A 27,706-nucleotide genomic window follows, 5' to 3' on the forward strand; every position below is an offset into this window, starting at 1 on the left:
TTGCTACAGGCTTTCACCAGCTGCAGAGCAGCTATCAAGGAGGATCAAGCAAGATGCAACTTCAGGCTGCAGCTACTTCTGGTTCCATTACACTGAAAGATGCAACAGCACAGCAGTGTACAAAACCAGTCATCAAAGGTGATATAATGTGTTTGCAAAACCTTGATTTCACTCGAAGTCTGAAGAAGTAAGGTGTGGAGGCACAATAAATTAAGAAACCAAGCAGCCCTGAAGATGATTACTAAGAAATCCTGTTCTCGGGAACTCAGATGAACTCAGAAATAACACAGACTTGACTGTATTCAAGAAATAGGGGAGATATAACAAGCTCTGGTCTTCTCACAACACTGACGCTACAACGACACATCAAGCGCTGGTTGTATGGTGATGGGCACAGACTCAAAACACGTTAGCTGCAAATATGAAAAACTGCTTATGCAAGCCACTCCCGTGACTAATTGTTACTGTCTGTTTAATTGTATGGTTTGATTGCCACATGTTTTCATCTTCCTATTGGCATTTTTAAAAGCTGGATGATAGGATATGAAGAGAATTGCTAATCCTGTGCCTTTACCTTCAGAAATACTTCAAAAGTCAGAGGGGGAAGGAAGGCACAGCTGGTTCTTCCATTTGGCTCCTAACAGGACAGTGAGATGGGACTCTTCCTAATGATTTTTCTTGCTGTTTTGATTGTCTTTGTGGCAATGGCATTCTACTATGAACACCCCAAGGCAGAAATCCCTCATGGATTTAGTCAGCGCCGAAAGCTTTACATTTTTCATTACTTCCTGAACTTTGGGTTTGGTCTGGTAAGTAACACTTGCTTAAAGCTGGAGTTTTTAATTCAATTTCTGATAGAGGGGTAATGGGTTGGTGAGTTTTTTTTAGAATCAATGTTTAAATATATTGCAAATATGCAACTGGATTAATTTGGTGATGTGAGCACTGCTGCAGATACCTTCAGCTCAGCTGGGTATAACAGACTCTTCTGCTCACTATACAGCACCAAAGGTAACAATATGGAAAACTAAAGTTCTGCAGCTTGTGTAATTCCCAGTTTTCTAATAGACTATGTTTTAGCTTTTTAATCTTGTTGCCTCAATGCAGTGCTGGAAGGCTTAAGAAGCTTACTGCACTGTACATGTGGAGCTTCTGCTCTGTATAACACAGTGCTTATTTAGAGAATGAGCAACTAAATGATGCCCGTGATCTCAGTTCTCTTCTACAACTGAATCACTCTACTTCTGAGCCACCTGAAAGACAGCTGCCACACTGGTCACCTTTTGCCTTTCAGTAAGTCTGTATGACTTTCTTTTTTGAGACAGTACACATAAGATTAAAGCTGTTATTCTGTGTCATTGTTTTTCGTACATTTTTGATCCTTACTTGTTTTTCATCCTTGTTTCTCTTCAAAACTAAAATATGACTTCCACTTATCTTTCTGTTTTATGAGTTTTCCTTTCCTGAATTAACTGTTGCCTCTGTCATTTTAAAAACACTTATTCTGTGATACCTACATCAAGTTTCTCTTCTTTTAGTTGTTTACATTGTGAAAAAACCCTTCAGTTTCTTTGGCTTGTGCATTACATTTAATTTCAATTCCGTGCTCTAATGTTATTATCTCTTCCTCCCTTTCCATACTACACTGCTTATTAAGTTTTGTTTCAAGTCAGCCAGTAAGCTCCTAAGAATGTGACTCATCGTGTCTCTTGAGAAGGGCCCCACCCAGGCCGAACACTGCTACGACAGCAAAGCAATGCAATAAAATAGGATAGTAACAGAAGTAAAATTTAAGTTTTCTTACATCTACTACACAATGTGTGGACTTCCATATTTTTAAAAAACTGTATGAATACTCTTTATATATCAGACAAAGTTTTATCATTATGTAATTCATATGTAAAAATTTAGAATTTAGAAATGCAGAATTTAGAAATTTACTGGTGATTAATGTAGTTTTTAACTTCTGGTCTTATAATTTGTACCCTGCTGGCCAGTGAGAGGACAAGCAAAAGCACTGCACCACATGACTTCAAAGGAGCAGAAAGATAAGAATATTTATGTATGGTTACACAAAAGTTTAAGTGCAAGTAAAGTTCAAGTCACGTAGCAACTCTTGCTATTGCTGTTAGGTCAATTACTTACGCCCAAGTAGCCAAATCCTTTCAAGGGATGACAACTCATGATGTCAAAACTGCAGGGAAAATTAAAGCTTACTAGCATATCCAGCCAGTCTTCAGCTGGGACAAAAGATGCATGTGAATTATCGGAGACAAACCAGTTTCAAGTAGTTGTGCCTAACCTAACAGATTTTATGAAGAAACATCTCCATTCACCTATGAGGATATACTTAAATAGAAACAGCTACACCTTAATGTTAATAAAATTTCTTCACTGAAAAATCTATTAACTCATTCTTAATTTTTTTATCTAATATTCATTCTATAAGAAGAAAAATTGACTTAACAGTAAAGCTAAACAACAGCCAGGGCACTTATGACTGATCCTGACTGGGAAATAGAGGGGCTGATTAAATTATGCTACCTACTGTGTTAATAATTCTGTAAGTTTCTTGTACCCAGTTTATTCTAACAATGCTTTAGGCAGAAGGGCTGCCACAAAGCACAACCCCGATGAGCGCTGGGCTGTCTGTACACAGAAGGCCTTTCTATCTGTGTAAAGAGGACAAAGGACCCTAACGCGACACACAGCCCAGCTCTGTCACATCCCTCCCACAGACGTTACTACACACACGTTGCTCCAGGCCCTAGTCCTCTGCTTGAACATGTAGCTGGACTCCCACTTCTAAGCTAACTCAGCCTGTACACAGCTTTTCTCCTGGTGCATGGATATCTCCGTGCCACTTGTGGGATCATTGTTTCAGTATTTCACTGTGAATCCCAGACACTGTGTGACTGCAGAGGCTGACAATGCTCCAAATGAGGTGGCAGTTTAGTCCCACACTTTGACTGTCTCATGCTACCTGTAAGCCTTTATTCATCTTCAAGCTGTCGTGTCAGCTATAGAGTTAGAAGATCCTTAATCAATATATAACCAAACTGTCCAATTACTGGTCTACTAATTATACTACTAAGCACTCACACTTATTTACAAATGTCAAAATGTAGGTCATGTCTGATTGACTTGGGTGATCACCTGCAAAAGAACAAGCTTTATGAACATGAATGTCCTGAAAGTAATAAAGAAATCAGTGATGCATAGTCTAGCTAAGCTGTAACGTACCTTTATGGACACACAGCCTGGTCCTGCAGCTTTCTTCCAGAAACTGTAGTCCAAAAAGTGGTATCTCACTGTGAGGGAGGTAAAAAAAGGACTTCAGTCACAAAACAAAGCAAAAATGCAAATTTTCCTGGTTCTTGTAGAGCTTCTATTTACAGGACTGTACAATTTAAAATGACACAATTTAAAACAACACCAGGAGATTAAAATTTAATTTGCATATTAACAGAAATAACTATGAAGATTATGTGTGATGATAATAATTAGGGATGTCTGCCATAACTGGACGTTATTGCAGGTAATCCATAGAAGATACTCAGAGTGAACAGCGAAGTGAGTAAGAGCAACATAAAGAAATACCAATCTCTGTGAAAGCTGACCCATGAAACTACTACAGGTTTAACAAAAATGAGATGTCAGACTGAGAACAGTGGGTGATAAGGTCTCCTATTTTTTTTTAGTATTTCCAAGATAAAGCTGATGTCTATATTATACACAAACAATATAGCTAATTATAGGTTCAACCTTTACTGTTACAAAGTTTTAGTGTGAGGAAAGAAAATACAGGAGAGAGTTGGGGGATTAAAGAAACAATTTTTTTTCCCCACAGACATCATACAGGACTTCTGTAGAAGGAATCAGCACAAGACTAAAACTTGGCCACAAGCTGATCCTTCTTGTGTATGTGATCAGCTCCTCAAATGGCCGAAAATAGGATATTTACATCAAATTTAACAGGGCTACATTATTGAGCCACACGAGGTCTGGGAAATGTGAGGTGAAAGCCACAAGACTTACTGTGGGTTTTTAAGATACATGGAGCATATACCTTTGGATATGCAATTCTTTTTAAAATACACATGCATGAGTAACAGCAACACAACAAATTAAATTAGTCATTAGAGAAGCCTACTACTGAAGATGCAAAGTAAAAAATTAACTCGAATATAGTGGAAATACAGTGATACTGCCTCATATATTTCATCTTGGGTAGGAATAGACTAGAGCAGACTACAACTGAAACAGCTTAAAGCCATCCAGATGCAATGAAGTAGACTAGCTCGGAGTGACATCAGAATCTTCAGCCTGAGTGTAAAGTAAGAATCACTGAGCTGTGAGAAGATCAAGCTGAGGTTCAAAGCTATTCTTGTTCAGGACACCAGCTGTGGTACATGGTACAGAATTTTTTTTCTGCAAGTTAAAAAGTAGCATGAGTTTGGGAAACTAGAGTATTGGCCACAACTAAAGCTGAAGTTTAAAATGGAACTGCTGTAATTGCTCTCTCCTTATTTTGTTCAGGAACACGGCTACTTAAACACCTGACAAGTTGAAGTATTAGACACCTTCTTTTATCTACTATTAATAGTTTGGGTTTTATTCCCACTGACAAAAACAGACAGGATTTCACCATTGAAGAATGAAAGAATTTGAAAAACACCACGTTCTCATCTAACATTTCTAGTATCATCCCGAAATTACCACCAAAGCTAATCCTATGTTCTGCTAGGTAGTATTGGTAACATTTCTGCCAGAGATGTGAGAGGGTATTAATGAGCCAAGCTCAGGCCAGCTTTCCCACAGGCCTTGACTTTGGAGAGGCATGGACACAAGGCAGCTACAGAAGAGAAGTTCATCCTTTCCTCTCAAATCTACTCCTCTTTGAATTTCAAATTTTGGTAGGTATCACATTGCAATGAAGATGTATCCAAATCATCATCATAACTGGCCACTTCATTGTAAGAACAATCAGGAAACAAAGTTTGAATTGACCATGAAATTTTAAATTTCTCATTATCAATCTCCAGGTAAGATGGAAATTTGCACTAATGTGTGGGTTTTTTCCCTTTATTAACAGGCAAAAATTTTGGAAAAACTAGGTATCACCACAGAGGTCCATTTCCTCAGGATTATAATGGATGGAATACCACCATTAAAAGATAAACATCTTTTTATCAAGGACTTAAGATTTGAAAAGGTTAAAGTCAGACTTTACCAGCCAAAAATATCAACCACTGGCCAAAGAAGAGGAATCCTCTATTTTCATGGTGGAGTTGGACAGTTTGGAAGCATTCGTAAGTAATATAAATAATATGAACTATATCTACAAATACTGACCTGATATTGACAAAACAAGTTGGTAGGTTAAGCATTAAAAATAACAAAATTATTTTCAGGACAGCAGAATATTTTGATTTACATGCTGTAGGCATCATGTTAAATTGCTTTGATACAGATCACGTATCTAGAACTTTTATTTTCTGATCATTTACAATACCTGTTTTCTTCCTTCTTCTCCTTCATGCTTTCAAGAAAAGTTGAAAAGCTCATTAGAATTTTATTTCTTATTTTAAAGAACCCACTTTGTGTTCACATGTGTGTGCAAGCTTGTGTGTATCTGTGTGTACTGCTCTGTGTCTTTATAGTGTCAACGTAAGGAAAAAATTCATTTTGGCATTTGAAATGGAAAAGCAGAAGAGATGAGATGGTGGGTCACACGCAGGAAAAATTATTGTGCTAGATTTAGCTGGGTTTTTTGTGTTTGTTTGTTTGGGTTTTTTTTAATAACTTCTCACCTTCAATACCACTTTAGAAGTGGCAGCAGTGGTGCTTCCTATTAAGTAACTTTTCAGAGGTGACTGAAACAATGCATTGGTATAAATTCTAAGTTTCTTACTGGCACAAAGATACCCACAAACGTAATGAAATTGGGAGCAATGTCCAAATTAGACCACGGCACAATAAGAGAATTACAGTGTAGCATTAACCACAGAATAGAGATATGAATTTGATTTTCATTCAACTTATTTTTAAAGCAAGTTACAATTCCATTGAAACACTTTGTTTTACAGGGGCCTATGAAAGAACATGTCGCTATTTCTCTAGGAAAACCAATTCAGTGGTTGTGTCTGTTGGGTAAGTGGAGTCAATCCAGACTCAGTATGGAGCGGTCTGTGCCTCCTCCTAGGTTTGTAAGTCTTTAATGTATAGCCACTGCAAGCCAAGTTCCTTATAAAGTGCATACAGTACCTATACTTAATGATTACCTGCATTTCACCAGTACTAATTAATTAGTCTTAGGAAGAATTAGTCAACTAATCCCTACTTGTTTATTTCCAAATAAAATCCATTATAATAATTTTATAATTTGTAGCCACCAGTAAGAGGTGAGGATATTCCTGTTTCCTAAAGCCATATCCAAACCACCCCAAAAGCCAACACTGTGTTTGAAATGTAACTGTTTCTCTTAAAAAGCACACTTGCCCAGACTACTAAATACTTATTTTAGTAGTAGTTCCGAAAAACTCGGAGGAAATATCCACGTTTAACTTGCAATCAACCTCAGGTGAACATTCAAAATATTTTTCTGATGAGCTGTAATGCATTTTTAAAATAACCAATGACTAAAAGTTCAGGAAAAGATTTGATATCCTGGAAACTGATTAAAATTGTACTAATTACTAATTACATCCTAAAACACTTGAAGAACCACTAACTCTTATTGCTTCTGTTTATGAAGAACTCCCCTTATAGAAAACCACTGAAATCCTTTCATATTTTCATTATCAATTTTCTATGCTCATACTCTCTAACCATTTGTTGGGTAAAATGTTCAATTTCTAATTAGAATTGATGATAACTGCTTCATACACACCTACCTTGCCACCTAATTCTACAGTAACTCAGCATATTCCTTCAGCCACCTAGAAGATAGGTAAAGAAGTATTTTGCAAAGATAGAATAATGTACTGACTCCCCACAAAACAATAGTAGCAAATAATTAATCAAAAGCAGTAATTAGGATCAATTCTGTTGCTGTAATTATAATCTCAGCATATCTTTCCATCTTCAAAATGAAAAATACATGAATGAAAAGATGACAGCAGGGCCATTCACTAGATATGACGATGTTAAAACCACTTTCACTCCTATTTAGGTATCGCTTAGCTCCTAAGCATCCATACCCCACCCAGTTTGAGGATTGTCTCACTGCCACCATACACTTTATGAGGAATGCACAAGACTATGGAGTAGACCCTTCTCGTATTATCATCTGTGGAGACAGCAGTGGAGGCACAATCACTGCTGCTGTTGCCCAAGCACTGGTGAACAGAAGAGATCTCCCAAAGCTGAGAGCACAAATCCTAATATATCCTTTCCTCCAGTGTGTGGACTTTAATTTGCCTTCTTATCAGCAAAATAAGGGAGTCCCCATTTTGTTAAAGGAACGAACACTTGCTCTTGGTTTGAAGTATCTTAATAAAGACACCTCTGTCATGGAAGGAGTATTTAAAGGTTGTCACGTTCCAGAAGATTTGCAACTGAAGTATCAGAAATGGGTGAATCCTGACTACATCCCTCATGAGTTTAAAACAAGAGGCTACAAACCAAGTATAAAACATCCAGTCTCGGAAGAACTCTATGCACTGGCCAAGTCCATGTTTGACCCTGTTTTTGCACCACTGATAGCTGAGGACAGTGTTATCGCTCGACTTCCTGAGGCTTTCATTTTGACTTGTGAATTTGATGTGCTTAGAGATGATGGACTGCTGTACAAGAAACGATTAGAGGATCATGGTATAAAAGTGACCTGGTGCCATCTGCAAGAGGGATTCCATGGAACAGTATTCTTAGCTCTTTGTGGTTCGATGGTATCATTCCAGTCTGGACATAAAGGCCTACAAAAGATAGTAAATTTTCTAAGATTGATGTAAAATTCAATTTCTTGCTTTCCTTTCCTGATTTCTATCTCTTATTGCTTGCAAAGCAATGTCAAAAAAACATACTCAGCTTTCCTTTTCTTAAATAATCTTCTTCAATTTCTGCATTGCATCAGTCTTCTTTTCACCCAATAAATTGATTTGGTGATGCCTATTGCTTCATTTTGTCTTATGACAGGCAAAATGAGATGAATTTATCTTTCTTTCCTCTACCACCTCTTCAGAGTTTTCTCCTGTACCCATAAAAGACCTCGTCCCAATGGCAAGTGTTTTGCAATGCAGTTTGGCCCAATGAAGTTCTGGTAATATGAATACACAAACTGCAATCTGAGGACAACTTGGGGCAGGTAACAGGGATCTGTTGACTTAACTTATTAGTTACCTTAACTTAACCTGCATCTACAGGTTAAGTGTCTAATAAGCATAGTCAGTGTTTTATCAAAGCCTGTATCTGGTGAAAGCTGAATTTGAGGCAGGCTTAAAGGGAACTGAATGTTGCAGAAAAGATTTGAGTAGAGACATAAAATAAAGAAATGGAAGGAAAGTAGAGGAGGTCAGGAAAAGGGTTACGCTGGAACTATAGATGTTATAAAAAGTATCGGTTAAGGAATACAACATCTATTAAAAAATCATATATAGACATTTTATATATAGATAAAGATATATGGGAATATACAGTAATATCAGTTACTTTACAGAGAGTTTGTATTAACTGTAAGCCTGCACTGTCTGAAGCAGGAAGCACTTTCTCACAGAGGAACAAAATAAAGCAGCAGTATATCACAAATAAAACCATTCAGGAACAGATCAGAACACTGTTAGGACCTGAAAACTAGTGAAATGCTGGGAAGTTCAATACAGCTGGGAGGTCTTGACACTATTTGAACAGCTATGTGTTACAGGAAGATGTTAAAAGAAATTACGAAAGGGAAAGCAAATTGTTGTGCATCATTCCCATCACCAGATGTCAGCACACAATTTGGTTTTTAATACCAGCAGAATAACCTGGCAAACTTCTCTGTGCTTGGGCACAGAAAATGAGTATGAGAAAGACATTACAAAAGGTCAATCCGTGTTTTAGCCTTAAATATTTTTACTGAACCTGTTGCTATGCCTTCATATACTAAAGCTGGATGTTTAATAAGAGAGCACGCTGTAAACCATAACAATTTTAAAATTAGATTACCTGTTCTAAACCAATCAAGTTACAGTGGTTTATTACAGAAGTCTATAACTGCATTTATCTTCTGCTTTGCTAACTTTACATTACCTCTTTGCACCACTCTAGTTAAAAGTCAATATACAACAGCAAGTATTTTGAAAAATAAGCAGGCAATTAGAAAACATTCCACATTTATTAACTCTATTATTTATAAGTAATATTATTTATTTAAAAGCATTTAACACTATTCTCCTTCCTATCATGCACATTCTTCGTACTGCTCCTGAAAGAAATAGGTATAATCCTGCAAACTATGTCTGCTTTTATTCCTGTCAATCTTCTTTCTCTGACTGCCTATGACCTCAATGATTCATTGCTTGCTGACTCTCTCATGATAGTGAAGAAACTGCTAACCTAAATATTTAATGTGTCTCAGACAAATCTGGCCACGGCAAATTAAGGCTACTTCCAGATTTTATATTTACATCCAAGTTACTTATGGCTTAATAAGAATACATGTTGGTGTGGTGATCTCTGTCCTGAAATCCTAGGTGGATGTTCCAGAGCAGCTTATTTGGGCTCTGTTTGTGTGGAGCAGCGTTCATCCATTCTGAGGCACAGAACTGCACAAGCCACCGAGACGCTCGTATCCAAGAACTCATCCAAATTTCAAAATGCTACATAACAAAAACCTTCTGTCAAGTCACCATTTCAAAAATGTACCTGCTCTGAATTGTACAGCACAGGATCTGAATTCCCACTGCTGAATGCCAATACATAATATTTGTCACCATTTTTATTTGTTTGGGTTTTTTTTATACAGTGCAGAATCTGTTAGCAGATGCTCAACCCAGGAGTCATTTGGAAAGCACAGACTTCAAAGAATAACTTAGAGGAAGAAACATGAAAATAAAGATTTACAGCAGACTAAATGAAAGATGGCTTTCAGTCATGAGTAAGAGCAAGATGCAAAGGGAGTAGCTACTAATTTGGGTGGGGAGATGGAGATAACAAAAAGGGAGGACACCGAAAGGTAGGTAGGAGGCAGGCTAAATGAAGGAGTTCTATCAAGCAGATACATAGCACCTTTGAAAAACAGTATCATAGAGCACGTAGTAAGCTGTAATTTCTTAAAGCTTCTTATTGTCATTGTAAAGGGCACAATAAATCCATCTCACATATCGGAAGACTGAGGCTTACAGGTATAAAGAGGTCGGAGCTGGTTTCAGTCATTTGTTTACATAAATACAAGAAAAGAAATATTAACTGGAGGACAATGAGTCTCTTACAGGTTCTACTCAGTAAAACCAAAGTCAATTAAATTGCACTACAGAGTCTAATTGTTCTACTAAATTACCTGGAGTAAATTAAAAACCAAAACAACAAACCCAAAAGCCAGGCAAATTATATTTACCAGAGTGTTTCATTTTGTGTACATTAAAAAAAAAAACAACAAACCAACCAAAACCCGAACATATCAGAAGCTATTATTTCAGCTTTTAATTCTTCTGTGGAACACATTATTTGTTCTTGTTTTCTTAGCTTTATGCCTTCCAGTTAGTTATTAAGCCTGGCTAGACTTGACAGAGTCGATACCTCAGTCATTAGAGCTGCTACTTTACCATGCTTTGGTTAATCCTCGCAGTATTTCCTGTGTTACATGTAGTAACTCTGCAATACTCAACTAACTCTATGCTAACTGTGGACTGTGTTAGGAAACAGCCTGCAACATGAAATGAACTGTTTTGCAATATTTTAGAGAAAGATCTTACAAGAAAAACAGTAACACATGACATTTACATAACTCATTGGCAGCGACTACCCTGACACTTTGCCTGTACTCGTGGCTGGTTTGAAAGCTGCCTGTCTCTCATGCTGATAACCAGTTGAAGTTGGTGAGGTTTGTGCCTTCTCAATCTACAAAGAGGTCTGTGATTCCACATCTACATAAGCCTGACAAAAACCAACAGGTTAAGTGTGGGGAAAAAGCAGCAAAGATCATCTTTCTTTGAATAGATATTGTTATAATACTTTGCCTTCCCATCATGACTATGACCATTAGAATTAAGCTGAAAAATTAATAATTAATTTTAGAGGTGATTAACTTGTTGCATAAATGGAGGCTCACTGCTTAGAAAATGTGAGGAATTCACTGAAATACTGTCACTTCTGTACTCACCAACTGATATATTAAACTGTCAGTCTCCAGCACCACTAAACTCAATTAATAAATTACTGATTTTGTGAGCTCTGAGTAGCCGACTGTTTTATAAGAATAAAGAGCTGTAGGCATATGCACAACACACATTACAATGCCAAACTCCAGGTTACTTTTCTCCAGTTTAGTGAAATCTCTTCAATCTTCTTTAGCTAATGCAAGGCTGTTCCCATCTACGGATGCCTAAAGACTTTGTGGAAATCGGGGTTTTGCAATGAGTTTGCTGAAAGAATAAAAGAATGGATGTAGCAAAAGACATCAGCAAACACCTACAGTTCACAGAGCTACTACTAGCAGCTTTTTATCCAAGATGGATATCTTACCTACTGCCAGAAAGAAGAGAAAAAAGCCTTTTTGTTTGCAATGATGTAAGGTGCTTACTTCATGGAGTGGATTGAAAGGGAATAAAACAGAAAAATAATTTTTTTTTGACAATTTAACACCTTAAAAAAATTGGGGGAAAAAAAAACCCCACAGAAAAAACCACTGACTGTTAGAAACATGAGAGACTGACAGTGATCACAGATATTTCTACTCATACACCTGCAGGCACAGGAATGGTTGACCAGATTGGAAATATCTGAAGCATCTCTGAACACGCAACAGTAGAAAAGTGACATGCAGCAACAGGACTATTTGAGTCACATGAGCTTTTTGGAATATATGGCACCAAGTATAAAGAAACAGTTGGGAATATGAGCATCCCCTGAAGGACTGAGTAGCTCTAAGACAAGGGGATTTGCTTCACTCTGGAAAAACATGGAAACTGTGGTAACAGGACAGGGAGAAAGGACTGAGGTGCTGACATGGCATGCAGTTAGAGTACGTTCTAAGAGTAATATATTAAGATATTAAGAGATTAAGAGTAAAATATTAAGATTTTATTCTGAAACATTACTAACCAACATTTCTTTAACAACAGAAGGGATATAATGCATATCTGAAAGCTTTTTGTTCAGACTGTCATGACTGTATGATAGATTCTTACTGAAGACAACTGCCAGGGAGTAACAAACAAATAAAACCTCCAATGTGTCCCTTTTAAAATTTATTTTTAAATAAAAAAGACAGTAAAGAAATATTCCTTCCACTCCATCTGATCCATTGAAGTTTCAAAACAGGTGGTATCTGTTCAGTGTTTTGGTTTTGATTAAAGGTGTTTAATTATTGACTCACGGAATGCTGTGAAGAAAAGACTCCTGCCAATACAGTGTCAGCAAGAGCTTCCACAGCGACAGACGACACACACGTGCTCTTGGGTATGAAGCTTTCACAATCAGAACTGATCTATTCCAAATACCAGGTATTTAATTCAATTGTCACTGGTTGCTCTTAGAAGTTTTGCTGCAGTGGTACCTGCCTTTATGAGTTTACTATTCTCGATTATAGGTTCTTTTCAAGGCACAGAATTTTCCTCCTTTGAGGATTCAAACGTAAGAAATCATCAAGAATGCTGGAATACAATATTCAAAGCTGATCTCCATGTGATAATTTATGTCAGGATATTTTGATCGATGGCACAGACATCAGAAATAAGCACTTAAAACTGCGTTGTTCTGCTGTTTTGCTGGAATATATGGCAAAACAAATAATATAGAAACCATATGCTGTGCTATGATAACCCACTACATAGAAATTATTTACAGAACTAATACCTAAAAATATCACTAGGATGACCCTGCTGTGCTGCAGAAAAAGCCCTGTGTATATATGCTGATAAGCTTAGGACAGAAGGAGCATTGACCACAGGTATCTGGATTTGGCTTCAACATGCTACAGTCGGACATTTGTATGAACTACACCGCTAAATTTGTGTTACATGGAAGGGAAAAGCGGTCTGAAATCAGCCAAGCTCAGCAAAAAGCCTTTACTGTGAACAGCTGCCAGTTTGCCTATTTCACAAACATTGGTGCAAACTTATGTAGCTTTATCCCACACATTATTATCTCCACAAACTAAAATTGTGCAAACCAGCTGTCATGATTGCTTTGCTTTAAATGCTGTGCTAATGAAGCTAAGGATTAATTCAGTTTTCAGGCTGGAATTTCAATTTAAAAGCCAGGACAGGAAAAAGATTGGGAGCTGCAACTTTAGAATTGTGTGGAAAACTTAATTCCAGTAAGAAGAATACAAACCAGAAAAATTATTTCACCAAACAACTGCCACCAACTTTAATCATCCCTCACCAATACACATGTATTCATGATGCCTCTACATTGAACTACAAACAAGAATTATGATGAACATAAAATTCTGAGAGTTTAATTAGTGAAAAGCTTTTACCAGAAACAATAGTGGCTTAAGTCTATGAACACATCATTGTGCATTTGGAGAGACCTTAATGTATGTTAAGAGTTGCACTGTCTAAAGCATGAACGTGCCTGTGTGTTCCACTATGAAACAAAATTCATTAAAAAAATGTGGATTTGATTATTTTTCTTCTCAGAGAAGTACATACCTTGATAACAACTGCAAGTAGCCCCAAATTACTAAAATTTAATGCCACAACAGCAATGTCCATCCATAATGAATTCACAACAAACCAAACTCAGACAATCTTCAAATAAGGGCCCCTCTGAATAATAATTTCTCATTGTCAGTGAAGAACTCCTGATAAAAATCGATTCCATATACTTTGAATTCCACCTTTTGTAAAGAGTAAAAACTTCTCCCCCTCCCCCCCCTTTTTTTATAGTATAAGGAAGTGTTGCCAATAGTATCATTAGCAAAAGAGGGGTGGAGAAAATTAGGGTATTGCAACATTAATAAACATTTTATGTCTGCTTATGAACTGGTGCTCAGTCTCCTGTGAAGACACCTCAGAAACACTTGAAAAGGCGGCTTAAGGCAGCACAGGTTTTTTTAGCGTTCACTTGGATTGAAGTGAAATGGCATCTGTTTATACAGCTTTAGCAATAATAGGAATGGTTTTCATTTCTCCTGTTATAATACCAGCCCTGGTTTTGGCGGGGTTATTTTATGATTTTTTCAATTCAGAACTTCCACCTGGAATTGACCAACCTCTAAAGCTTCGTTTTTTCCATTCACTGTTGATTACAACCATGATCGCGGTAAGTCAACTTTCTTAAAACTGGGGATTTCACTTTTATTTTGGTTGGATATTTGGGAGCTGGAAGAGAATGGCTTAAAAAAAAAAAAAAAAAAAAGAAAAGAAAAGAAAAGAAGAAGAAGCAATAACCCCCCCTGAACCCTGTAAGCATTGTTTTATGAAGCAAATCATGTTATATAAACTCATAAAACTGATATGACTAATCTTAAAAGCTTACTTGGATTTTTCAGTGCATCTGCCAAACTGCAGCCACTTTACTTTGGAAAACTGTTTCACATGAAAATTTAAAAAAATAACTCTGTGTATACTGTACCTATTGAACTGCATTTACATATAATAATGTTATCTATTCAGAAGCATGCCTACATTACTCCTCTTCTTCTGAATTCTTTCTTTTCAACAGGGAAAGATTTTGGAGAAGCTAGGGATCTGCAGTGATTTAAGCTTATTGCGAATTTTGATAGATGGAGTACCACCACGGAGAGAGTCAAAACTTCTTATCAAAGATCTCAAAGTAGATGAGGTACCGTTGAGGATTTATCAGCCTAAATGGCCACCTACAGGCAAAAGAAGAGGAATACTATATTTTCATGGAGGCGCTGGCACATTTGGGAGCATTAGTAAGAAATCAGCAAGTTTTATTTTTAAAATCAAACCCAAACCTTTACATTTTTATCTTCAGACATGTGTCAGTCAATATCTCACCTGTCCTTCCTAATGACAATAGTCTTTGCAATCTCAATACTAACTCCAAAGCACCTCGTGGAATTAATAGTCTAGCACACAGTTAAGGGTAATCACATTTCTACTTCCTTTGGGCTACAGGTGAAGTTGATGGAAGCTGCTCTTCGCAGATCTGAGGCTTCTAAATCCAGAACTGTGATCCAGAAACCCCTCAATCTGCTGTCAGCTAACAGCCGAGGGACTCTGCTTCTCCTCCTGTTGAAGCTGTTCTGAGAAAGACTCAGTTTGCTGGGGCAGAGAAAGAGAGACCATGAAAACAAACCACATATGCTGGGTCACTAGGAGGGAAGTTCAGTTCACAGGATGTTCTTGTACTTTATAATGGCTAGCTGAAAACAAGATATAGCAACAGTCCTGGAGTAAGGGCTGGAATCCATCCATGTCTCTTCCCTCCCTCTCCTCTGAACTTCATCTTTTCTGGAAACGTAACTAAAAATCCTTTTAGGCTGATACAGAACTCAGCCTAGAGCTACTTTCTGGAATAATTACAGACCCATGAAAACAGCAATGCTATTGCTAAAAAGAATACATTCTGGCTTCATTCCTTGGAAGAATGCATGGATTACTTCTCAAGCACAAATTTTTAGGTTTGGGTCTCAACTGGACTAAAGTGTTCTCTGTAAGCCTGGACAGGGCTTCAAAGTATAGAATTTAAGATATACATCTGTGCTCAGCACTCAACTTTTGTGTAGAAACACTACAAAAGTCAGTGTTGCTCAACTTGCAGTCCATGTATCAAAGGAAGTCTAAAAGATATAACACGGTCCAAGGAAGAATTTAAGAAATACATTAGAAAAAAAAATAACCTGTAAATATATTCCCATGAATGCAAACAAGGAATCAAAACAAAGGAAAATATAAATAATAAATGAGCATAAAAACAGAACCAATCTGAGGGAGTTTGATCGTTGTGGTAACACTGCACAGAATACTTTATTTCTTTTTCAGAAAGGGAGACAACCCTTTGATAGTCTCAGTAGCCGCTGGCTCAGCCTCCTAACTGTTCTGGATCTCCTTCTGAGCAATCAAGTCTATGTGTGCTTTGGAAGCCAAGGCACCTAACATGGATCTAGATTTCATTCCAAGGGTCAGACAGAGAAGTTTGTGGGTTTTGAATCCTTTACTGTTTCAAAGGGTAAGTCTCCATTAGGCAGACTTCAGTTACCTGCAAATGTGAGAGTCTACTTAGCTTTGTTTAGCATAACGCAGAAACAATAAGGCGACTCGGTTCCATTCTGCACTGCGGCAGAAACAATCGACCCTGGTTTTACTGCAGAGCACGCTGGTCTGGGTGGAGTGTTAGGCTGACACCAACTGTGATGCTTCTAGTTCTAGAGCTAGTTTGGGTGGCAGTGAGGACGAGAGAGATAAGCCTCTGTGATCTAAGGGAAAGGTGAATTCCTACCGCTGGAAGAAAAAAAACCAAACCAGAGCACAAAGTTGCAGAGTTGTTGTTGATAACACAACTGCTGTTGCACAACCAGCACACTGAGGGAGCTCTCACACGCCACGGCTTCATGCAACACCCACACCTATACCCTGGCTGTAGTCTGCAACCTGTCATTTGAATTCCTGTCGGTACTTGGTAACAGGAAAGCAAATAACATGACAATTTTTTAAAAGGACTTGGGAAATCTACCTACTAGTAAGCCTGGAGTCTGCAATTAGCACTTTAGCAGAAGCTACAATGAAGAACAGAATCAATGGACAGATACATATGACTTACTCCTTAAAATCCATACAAATGGAAGTCAGGCTTCACAAATCGATGTAAGCTTTTTAAATGAGTCAGCAAATACATGAATGAAGGAGACTGAGTTGATAAAACCTACTTTGATTTCTGTAAGAGCTTCTTAAAGAGGCTACACACCTGTGACACAAGAGGGAAGGTCCTTCCTTTGGATAAAAACTGATTAGAAGACAGAAAAAAAACTGGGTTATGGGAGGTTCCTGTGACATTCCTTAAGATGTGCTAATCAGTATACTCAAAGCCAAAAAAGATGGTGAAAGCTGATAGGATACTAAATCCTTCAAGATGGCTGAAAAACTGGGGAAAACTGGTCTTTATGATAGCAAAGGATTAAACAATAAAACGACAGATGAAATGGCACGTAGAGAAGTCAAACAAATGAACAGATCATCCTACCTTTATAAATAGAAAAATGGACTCTAAGCAGACTACTCCCTTGCAGGAAGAAGGTCTTGGGATTATGGTAGAAAATTGCCTGAAAATATTGACTTGGTGCACAGTAGCAGTCAAAAAGCAAATAAAATGCTAGGAATTATTATTAGGAAAGGACAAAACAGGAAACTTCTTTATGCCACTGTATAGTAAATCCATGGTGCATCTAAATATAGTACACTGCTTACAGTTCTGGTTCCTGTACACCAAAAATTATATAGCAGTACCAGAAAGACTCAGAGATGTGATGCCAGCCTAGACAGATTGCTATTTTTTTCTAGTATTATCATTCTCACACGCTTGTATTATGCCCTAACAGCCACTGACCAATAACCAGAAAATAGGTTAACATATAAAGACAGTGTTACACAGCAGAAGTTCCTCACTGGTCTCATGTTGCAGTGCCTGCCACAGAGTATATGTTCAAGGATCTGTAGTTTCATTTCAAAAGGACATCTGATTTTTAAAACATCATTTCTGATAAACTCTCTCTTTAGGAGCCTTTGAAAGAATATGCTGCTATATTGCCAAAAAATGCAACTCAGTGGTTGTGTCTGTTGGGTAAGTGCTACTTTGACATAGAAGTATTTATGGTAATACAGTTGACAGTTGAAACATTTCTGAAAAATATGCTGAAAATATTTACTGTTTTAGTGCTCCCTATTTTTCACTTAAGCCTTTCATTTAATTTAGAAATGTGCTTATAGGCAAAGTATCCTAAAATAGCTTTAACGCCATTAGTTTGCCTTTCCAATCTAAACTAGTTAAAAATAAATAGAATCTTTAAAATTTAGGAAAAAAGGCATACATAAATATCATACCAGTCAATCATGAACAATGCAAATTCAATTTTTGTAATTACTTTGACAATAACCAGAATATCTTTGACATTTCAGTTATCGCCTGGCTCCTGAACACCCATACCCAGGGCAGTATTTTGACTGTCTCAATGCCACCTTATATTTTATGAGGAATTTAGAAGAGTATCATGTGGATCCTGCTCTCGTCATCATTAGCGGTGACAGCTGTGGAGCTAATTTTGCTACGGTTATTTGCCAAATACTGCTGAATAAAAGAGATCTCCCAAAAGTACGCGCTCAGGTCTTACTTTATCCAGGACTACAGGGGCTGGATTTTCATTTGCCTTCCTATCAGCAGAATGCTTCAGTCCCCATATTGTTTCGGAAGCTAGTTATTTACTTCTGTTTTCGTTATCTTAATAAAGAACCGACAGTTTTGGAAGATGTCATACAAAGCTGCCACGTTCCCGAGAGCATGAAACGCAAGTATAAAAAATGGATAAGCGCTGACATTATTCCTGATGAATTTAAGATCAGAGGCTATGTACCACAGAAATCCACTTCGTATAAACCTGAAGTCCATGAAGCAATCAAAGAAATTTTAGGAATAACATTTTCCCCACTTCTAGCTGAAGACTCCATTATTTCCCAGCTCCCTGAATCCTACATTGCAACCTGTGAGTTTGATGTGCTTAGGGATGATGGACTGTTATACAAGAAGCGATTAGAGGACAATGGTGTTCGAGTGACCTGGTATCATTCTGAGAATGGTTTCCATGGAATTTTAGCCTTTTTTGGCTATGGGGTTTTTTCCTTTTCATCTGCAAAAAAGATAATGGATAGTATTGTGAATTATATAAACAGTTTATAAAGTATTTTTCAGAACAAAGATGCAAGTCTTACATTATCTGTGGCAACTTCATACTTAGCAGAGAATGTAAACACTTTTGATTTATGTTTTGGATTTTTACTTCATTTTATACTTCCTAATTTCTACTTCTGCAGCGACTCTCAAACAAATGTTAAGATTATTTACAGCACCACCATTCTAGAAAACATCACTATAAAAACACACCAATAAGATCCAGATGCAAAAGCAAGGCACCTGGTTCATACTGTTTCACTCCAACTCTAGCAATTCTGGTATCTCTGCATGGCTGGCACACATTCAAGCAGCAAGAACATCTCTTCCTGAAGATTCTTTGACTGCCCAGAAATGCTGAAGACAACAACCTGAGTCTACTGTAGCCCTTTTGAGAGACAGGAAATGTTTAGGGTATCAGATGTAAAGCGCAATGACTCAGGTTCTGTTATGTCTTATGTCAGACAGCGAAACTGCAGCTATGCATTTTAATGTCTAGGGTTAGTCTGCACAAAGACTACACTTCTTCAAGAAAAGCAAAATCAAGGCTTTTGTCTGAACTGGAACTAGTATGGATTTGATTTTATTTGGAATCTGAGAAATGAGAGTTTGTTTTAGACCTTGATTCTTAAACTGGAATCCCTAAACTTTAATGAGTGTGTACACACTAGAGGAGTGCAGAGGTGACACTTCTTTTCCTTTTTGTACTCTTTGTTTTCAATTTGAGATTATCTTACGCTCAGGACTACCCGTTATGCTACCTGTTATAGCTATGGTTGTTGAAACTGAAGATCACAGATGTAAGAAGGTAGCGAAGCACAACATTATATTATCTTATCAGCGTAGTGCTGTGGCAATTTTGTGATGCTTTCCACATTAAAAAAATAAAAACAACCACTTCAACTATTTCTGTTATAAGAGTAAGTTACATTTACTACACACATACTCACTGATAAACCTAAATGAACACCTCATGGTGACAGGAACAATGCAACCCTGGCAGACAGAGACCACAGGCTTGCTAATTCTACCTACCCAAATCTGTGCTGTGCATGGTAATTAATTTACCAGATAACTGAACTGTCCAAGACTGCTGTATATGATCACATAACTGTGGAAACATAATAAAAACTGAAAGTCCAGAATCATTACTGGTTGGGCTATTTATTTCTTTTTAATCTGGATTTGTGCTGTTTTTAACAAAATATTTCCTTTTACTTCAGAATATTTTACAACGATCATGTGCCCTATTAAAAACACTCAACTTCTCACTGGAAAAAAATATGAAATTTCATTTTTTATTAAGTTTTCTAACTAAAATAACATGGTACCTTCCCCCCATCACTTACAATTTAACTTAAAAAAAAAATAACGTGGCTGCTTAATGAAGCTGGATTTTTTACCTTTTTCATTTCCCAGGGAATTTGTAATTTTAACAATGTTCTGATGTTGTAGTTGTTTGAAGAATTGCAGACTCAAATTCATTTAAACTACAGTGTCACCACATTAGCACAATCCTATTCCACAGCAAGAACAAGATAAAGCAGTTTGATTGGAAACTCTTTAATTGCTGATTACCTTAAGTCATTTTATGCTGTACCTGTGGCACAAGTTTACCTGATATGAGGTAACCTGATAATCTTTAGGTAATTTAGCTAATCTAAAGTCAGCCTCCTGTGTTGTTTTTTAACCATGTCCTTATTTTAGAAGAAAACACAAATATTAAAAAAATTGAGATTGAGGTAATGACATCATTTTATATGTGCACTTTTCCCAAAAAACACTGGTGACAAGTCATTTGGTCCTTTAGAGTCATAATCATCACACGCAGGCTCCTATTGCTGCATAACCCTAGAGAAACATCTTCAGAATTATCTTTTATAGTGTCAGAAACTCAAAGCACACAAATGCCCTTTGTCCATTTTCCACCTCTAATTAATTTAATATTAATGCTGTTTATTCATAACGGTGTTCTCCCAGCTAAGGACTGGTTTCTTGCAAAAATTCCAAAATGATGCTGGCATAGATCTTTTAATGAATTCAGGACTTTGAACAACTTATTTTCTGTGAAATAAAGGAAGTGGGGGGAAGGAAAGTGGGAGAGGGAAAGTTACCTGCTAATGTACTTGTAAAAAGGAGGAGAAAGGTTTTTACTAGACCAACATTATGACGAACAAAGAATCAGGAAGTAACAAGCCAAAGATATCTGGGAAAGTCAAATCAAAGACATTTCATATCACTTTGCTGCTCAGCAAAATGGCAGTTGTATACACACTGCTGGTGTTACTCTTAGCAGTTCTTGTTGCTGGATTTATATTGCTGATCATGGGGGCAATGAATTTTGATTTCTCCAACTCAGAAATTCCTCCTGGAGTGAATCAGCCTGTGAAGCTCCGGATCATTCATATTATTTTAATAAGCAGAGCTGTGGTGGTAAGTTAACCTGGTGTGATTTCTGGGGGAAGAACAGTGAACCTGTAGATTTTAAACTTAATGCAATGCTAGAACCCTGCTTGGAGTTAATTGTCAGAAAGGAGAGCAGGGCATTGCTATCATGCTGCTGGGTTTTGCTAAAGAAACCTTTACCAGTGTTTTTACAGTACACTGCATTTTTACAGTCCTGCCTAGCTGTTACATTAGGCACTGCCTAACTGCTGCCTAACACAAGCATTCAAAAGTCTGACTGTGCTTCTAAATTGTGCTAACCTAGTAATAATTTGATTAAGAAGGCTTATACAGGTTGGATCGTTTGTATTTCCATTCTAGGTTCTTTGAGCCGCGCTTTCAAGCTTTTCCTGGAATTGGGGATGAGGAGTTATGTATTTATTTTGATTATAAAATTAGAAACTGAACATTAGAACTGGTTTTGGGAAGGGGGAGTTTTTATCACATGAGTGACAAAATTAGGTAACGTTGCTCAAGAGGAGCTGAAGGAATTCCATCTCCCCTGAACACATATTTGTAACTCCTACAGCTAGTAAACAGGCTTGTCTGACAGGAACAAGGGGTTCTGGCCAGCCCAGCTTCTTCAGGTGAACTGGCCTGTAAAAGAGTGGGAAGCTAACCAGTCCACAAGAGTTGAAGCTCTTACCAGCTTCAGGGGGACACACTATTTAAAATGGAGGAAAAATAAAATAAAATAAATTAACTGTCAGAAATATTCTAGATTATAGTGGACCAGAGTAAAGAATTCTAGATATATATTCTCATGCTTTGGCTGCACACAAGTTGTAATTAGAAATAGATTACTCCACTTGAGCAGCTGGAAAAGCCAGTTCTCTTTTTATCATCTGTACACTGCCCATTAGTAGCATCAATCAGAATTGAATGCTGCAAAGTAAACAACACAGGATGAAAGAAATCATAAACAAGTGGAATGTAAAGGTAAGAATATTCTTTGTAGTTGTTCCATTTCTGCTTGGAAAAGAGCAAAAGCAAAAGAATAAACCACTTTATCATGTTTGTATACAACCAGACATACTAAGACTAGTTTCCATGCAGAATTAAAATCAGTATGTTGCAAAATGTATTAGTTCCTTCAGCCTCAAAATCAGGCATGGAGAACATTAGAAACAGCTGGAGTCACTGAAGAAAAGGTCTTTCATGGGTAAATATACTGACAGTCATGACACCCCACTGACAATCCACACAAATGTGGCTAATAAGAAATATTCATAACAAAATATTGAATATTAAGAGCTTGATCCAAATCTTTGTAAGAATCAAAGTAGTGGTTTGGCATGACTAAATAATGTATTTGAAAACAGAGGTTATGCAAAGTTATGTTGGACCAGTAGCTCTCATTTGTATTCTTTTTATCTTCTGGAGCCTGGCATCAATATCACTATGGCATACAGAAAGAACAGAAGTTTAGGCCCACTATGTATCTCAGGATCTTCTTGCCAGTGCATTGTGCACATCAGTGAAGACTTCCAAGATGAACCAAAAAGCAATTATCAAATATATTCTCAACTTAATCAACTCTACTTTGAGCAAATGTCTGTATCATGAAAATCAGCACCAGAACTATCAACTGTCACTATGTTTTCACATCTTCTCAGGGGTAGTACAGAATAACCAGTGAAAACCAAACTCATTTTCAATGTCAGGTAAAGGAGAAAGCAACAGGATCTATTTCACCAGTCTTTGTTAATGCTGCATTGTTTTGGGATTATGTTCTTTGGTGAACACTGCTGTTGCTGTGACCTGTCATCATGCTGCTGTTATTTGTCCAGTTGTACAACTACTCAAATATTTTATGATTGCCCTAAAATATATGACTTAGACACCATGAGTATACTGCCCATACAGTTCCTTTACTTTGGAAAATACAGAATCTCTTCAGTGAACTCCCTATTCTCTTTGCTTTTGAACAGGGAAAGATTTTGGAAAATATTGGCATCTGCAGTCAGGTTGGCTTTGTCCGGTATATGCAGAGTAGAAAGACTCTAGGAGTGGACCCAAAGCTTTTCATCAAGGACCTGTGGTTTGAGAAAGTGCCTGTAAGGATTTATCAGCCTAAGGTTCCATCTGCCAGCCAAAGGAAAGGAGTTATGTTTTTCCATGGAGGAGGATGGGTATCTGGAAGTCTTGGTAAGATTATCAAACAGAAAAATATTATAATTTAGTTAAAGAAGTAGCTACTTCATAAATGGTGAAGTTGTCACTTGATCTATAGCAGTTACAAAGTTCAAATCTAACCACAAATGCACTCTCCTAAGTCTTGCTGTTAGAAGAAAGCATCTGCTGTGCATTATGTGATTTTTCTTAAAGACAAGGAGATATGATGGGGAAAAAAAAGTAAATAAATACTGAAACGGGAAGATGATGAGGGGATACAAAAGATCTGAGGAGCTATGGAGGAAGGGGCAGAGAAAAGTAGAGTATTTTCTTCTTGCAATTCTTTGACTTATGCCATAGATAACATTAGTACTGTAACAAAAAACCAAAACAAAACAAATGCAAACCCCATCAAATATGTTCCTTTCAGAGACCCATGAAAAGTTATGCCGCTCTATTGCCAGAGAAAGTGAATCAGTGGTTGTTTCTGTCGGGTGAGTCTTTGCTCATGCTGTTTTTCAGAGATTATTTCCTATAGTGTAAATATCACCTTATAGCTTCCCTGATTGTAGCAACAACCATTTTCAGCGAAGTGTTTCTCTGGGACTTGTCAATCAATGTTTTCAAATTCTAAACTAAAAATTTACAGTAAACATAGTAAACCATGTATCCTACTTAATCCTTACTCAAGGAAGCTCTGTTTGAGGCTTACAGAAGCACTACATGAATGACAAGCTAACATCATGGATTATGAGGATATAGTTGCACTGTAACAATGACATAAACCAGAAGTATTGTCATTTGTACCCAACACAAGGAAAGCTAAAGCATAAACCAACTAAACAACTGGCAATAAAATCTAGTTGGCAGTTGAGTACTCCTGGGTTGTTAAAGACCTGAAAAACATCCTAAACAGATGACAACCTAACAAGTTAATCTGTACTACCTGGTCCAACTAGCCACAGTTTATTTATGACAACATGTGGAGAAAGGGAAAATTCAGAGGTAATTATGCTATGGCTGGTTGAAGGAACCAGTACTTTCAGCAAAACACTTAAAACTAGTATTTCTCTCTTGTACTTTTGTTTTTCCTTTCTGTGTGCTAGGTATCGTTTAGCTCCTGAACACACATACCCTGCTGCATATGAAGACTGTCTTAATGCCACCATACACTTTATGAAGGATATCGAGCACTATGGTGTGGATCCTGCCAATGTAATTGTCTGCGGGGACAGTGCTGGGGGCAATCTAGCAGCTGCTGTTAGTCAGACCCTTGCAGGTAGATCAGACCTCCCCAAACTACGTGCTCAGGTCTTGATCTACCCAGGCCTTCAGGCACTGGACTTCAATTTACCATCCTATCAGCAGAATCAGAGAGTTCCTCTCTTATTTCGAGAACGTGCCGCTTTCTATGTGTTACAGTACCTAAATGGGAATGCATCAAATCTGGAAGAGGTCTTGGAGGGCTCCCACATTCCTATAGATATTACATTAAATTATAGGAAGTGGGTGAGTCCAGACAACATCCCTGAAAAATTTAAGGTCAGAGGCTACAAACCACATGTGCTACTCGACTGTACAACCGAAGTTTATGAGACAGTGAAAAGATTCTGTGAGCCCAACCTGTGTCCTCTGTTAGCCGAAGATGCTATTATTCAGCAGCTGCCTGAGTCTTTCATCTTGACTTGTGAGTATGATGTGCTACGAGATGACGGCTTGCTTTACAAGAAGAGACTGGAGGACAACGGTGTTCGAGTGACCTGGTACCACCTCGAGGATGGATTCCATGGAATCATAAATTCATTTAATAGTGACTGGTTGTCATTTTCATCTGGAAAAAGGGGTCTTGACAATATTGTGAACTTTCTAAAAAGCTTATAGAAACAATTTTCTTTCCTTCTGCAAGAACTGCCAATTTTCTGTGGTCTGTTATGCTTCTAAATTCCATATAAGAGGTTTAGATAGGTCAATTTATTAATAAGCAATTATGCCAGTGTGACCACTGAAAAAGATTATTTCAAGAATGCTAGGAAAGTTTCTTTTAGTGCTGTTTGAAGTGTTCCATGTGCAGTCTGCCTACTTTAATGATCTATTTGGACTAGACAATTGCTACTCTCTCAGTAAATATTAAAGATGCAGTAAAATATTAAATCAGACCCATTTTATTCAATTCTGATGTATGATTTCATTCTTCCTAGAAGGCTAACGGTGTTTTGGCAAAGGAGAAAGGTACTGATATTATAACGCTATAATGCAGTGCCTGTGCTATACACTAAGTTTCCCAGTCACTGACTTGCAGAAAATTTCTATGGGCTAGGTAATTGGTATTTTAGACTTGAAAAAAATAAAGTCAAAACTGCAAATGTCTCTAGCAGAGATACTCTACTAACAGCTTGGTTTAAATGACAACGGAGGAAATGCTGTATGTTTCTATGCTATCAAACATACAAGGATGCTGAAAAACTTGTTCCTGTGCTTAAATACTCTAACAACAAAATAAGATTGATGCATTTACTTTTGTAGAGCACACATTAGTTAGCTTTTTCCCCCCCTTATGTTAGTTCTCATTTTCTTTTCTAAATGTCCTTGTTAAAACTATATATTCCAAACTACTTAAAGAACATCCACAATACAGGAAGCAGTATGTTGTGGCTGCAGATTAGATAGGAGACAATGTGACCTCCGTACTAGTTGGCTCTCCTTGTAAATAGCAACCTGTCATAAACTAGAACTTCTTCAGTACTTAACTGCTATCTCTCAACAGTCATTCACATCATTCACAATCCAATGCAGAATACCAGGCCCTCTATCAGTCTCACAATTAACACCAAGCAAAACAGGTAATTAAATGCATTCTCTTCGGACTTTTCTCCAATGGGATATGTGCTGGCACGTTGCACAACATTTAGAAGGACTTTAAAGTGTGTGGCACCTGAGACATCTGTTTTAACTTGGACTGCTCTAAGGATTACTGTTACCTGAAAAAGCTAAATAAAAAAATAGGCATAAAGACACCTCACCTTTAATTAAGTGTAATGGCATTTTTATATATACTAACAGTGATACTGTTGGTCATTTTTACTGCTTCATTCATACTAGCAATTATGGGAACAATTCAATCCGAGTACTCCAATTGCAGCATCCCTCCTGGAGTGAACCATTCTGGAAAGCTTCGAATTGTCCTTGCTTCTATGATTAGTATATCTGCTATGGTGAGTTATTCTGCCATGATTTCTGTCAGAAATGGGATTTAGGTGTTATTTTTGTAAGGCTGTATGTGTAAATACCAGAATCCTGCTGGCTGCATTAAGACTTAAATGAAGGCTTTCCTTTTTTGGAGGCTGACTTTAGAGACTAATTTTTGTAAAATCACTTCTGTTAGACCTCTGAGTTTCAGTCAGGTTTTCCCTATTACATAGGGATGAAGCCAACCATAAGAGTCCAAGCTTTGTCAGCTGAGCTTCCCTAATTCAGGTTAAATTAATTATTTATAAAAAGTGAGATTGCTTTGATTTCCATTTTAGCTAAGCACAGATGATGTTTTCAGGCCATTCTCAGGGCCTTCCTGTAACACTGATGGAAGGTTGGGTGCTTCTTAAGCAGATAAAACCAGAGACTCACAGGAAACCTTAGAGGAATGATGTCCGGGTTGTGAGGCTGTAAGTGGCAGGAAGCTGGTATGAAACCGTAGGACCTGTCCCTGCTCACTGCAGGGTGGTTGGACAAGATGACCTTTGAGGGTCCCTTCCAACCCAATACATTCTATGATTCAATGACTTGGTGACGCTGAGATGGAAGCACCTTTTTTTTTTTTGTTCCCTAAGACATTTTGCCTGACAGAACGTGAGTGGGACGCGTGGGCCTACCTGCTCAGGCGCATGGAGCCAAAGCAACCCCGCTCGCCCAGGCGCGAAGCCTCACAGGGGACCGCCACGGCTCCATCTTCTCCTGTGCCAGCTTTCTGGTGAGGACCGAACCGCAGTGGCCGCTAAAGGAGAGGGGCAGAGGCGAGCGGCTCTGGAGCAGGCTGAACCCCGCCAACACGAAGCCTGGGTGCCCCGTCAGGTCTCGCAGCGGCCGGGGGAAGGCAGGCGCAGGGTCTCCCTCACGGCACCCTGCCCGACGCGGTGTCTGGCAGCCCACCCTGAGG

At 37.8% G+C, this 27,706-nt stretch overlaps 3 protein-coding genes across 3 annotated transcripts; all 3 read left to right on the top strand.

The window, feature by feature from the left end:
• Positions 1–653: 653 nt before the first annotated feature.
• On the top strand, positions 654–7,952 carry LOC104529544 (arylacetamide deacetylase-like 4). The gene is made up of 4 exons (XM_010173886.2): positions 654–809; positions 5,096–5,312; positions 6,090–6,153; positions 7,175–7,952. Exons 1-4 carry the CDS (start codon positions 654–656, stop codon positions 7,950–7,952), a joined length of 1,215 nt encoding a protein of 404 aa, XP_010172188.2.
• A 6,274-nt stretch (positions 7,953–14,226) lies between these two features.
• LOC104529513 (arylacetamide deacetylase-like 4) lies at positions 14,227–19,005 on the top strand. Its single transcript, XM_010173853.1, has 4 exons — positions 14,227–14,409; positions 14,812–15,028; positions 17,832–17,895; positions 18,231–19,005. Exons 1-4 carry the CDS (start codon positions 14,227–14,229, stop codon positions 19,003–19,005), a joined length of 1,239 nt encoding a protein of 412 aa, XP_010172155.1.
• Positions 19,006–21,252: 2,247 nt separating this feature from the next.
• On the top strand, positions 21,253–25,437 carry LOC104529522 (arylacetamide deacetylase-like 4). The gene is made up of 4 exons (XM_010173864.1): positions 21,253–21,429; positions 23,373–23,589; positions 23,987–24,050; positions 24,663–25,437. Exons 1-4 carry the CDS (start codon positions 21,253–21,255, stop codon positions 25,435–25,437), a joined length of 1,233 nt encoding a protein of 410 aa, XP_010172166.1.
• Positions 25,438–27,706: the final 2,269 nt, after the last annotated feature.

The sequence above is a fragment of the Antrostomus carolinensis genome, unplaced genomic scaffold (genome assembly GCF_000700745.2).
Source record: "Antrostomus carolinensis isolate BGI_N321 unplaced genomic scaffold, ASM70074v2 scaffold12970, whole genome shotgun sequence".
Taxonomy (NCBI): Eukaryota; Metazoa; Chordata; class Aves; order Caprimulgiformes; family Caprimulgidae; genus Antrostomus; species Antrostomus carolinensis.

Coding starts and splice junctions, on each gene's coding strand:
- LOC104529513 (XM_010173853.1), top strand. CDS start 14,227: ATGGCATCTGTTTATACAGCTTTAGCAATAATAGGAATGGTTTTCATT. Junction 15,029..17,831: donor TGGCACATTTGGGAGCATTA/GTAAGAAATCAG, acceptor CTCTCTCTTTAG/GAGCCTTTGAAAGAATATGC. Junction 17,896..18,230: donor TCAGTGGTTGTGTCTGTTGG/GTAAGTGCTACT, acceptor TTGACATTTCAG/TTATCGCCTGGCTCCTGAAC.
- LOC104529544 (XM_010173886.2), top strand. CDS start 654: ATGGGACTCTTCCTAATGATTTTTCTTGCTGTTTTGATTGTCTTTGTG. Junction 810..5,095: donor TGAACTTTGGGTTTGGTCTG/GTAAGTAACACT, acceptor CTTTATTAACAG/GCAAAAATTTTGGAAAAACT. Junction 6,154..7,174: donor TCAGTGGTTGTGTCTGTTGG/GTAAGTGGAGTC, acceptor ACTCCTATTTAG/GTATCGCTTAGCTCCTAAGC.
- LOC104529522 (XM_010173864.1), top strand. CDS start 21,253: ATGGCAGTTGTATACACACTGCTGGTGTTACTCTTAGCAGTTCTTGTT. Junction 21,430..23,372: donor TAATAAGCAGAGCTGTGGTG/GTAAGTTAACCT, acceptor GCTTTTGAACAG/GGAAAGATTTTGGAAAATAT. Junction 23,590..23,986: donor ATGGGTATCTGGAAGTCTTG/GTAAGATTATCA, acceptor TGTTCCTTTCAG/AGACCCATGAAAAGTTATGC.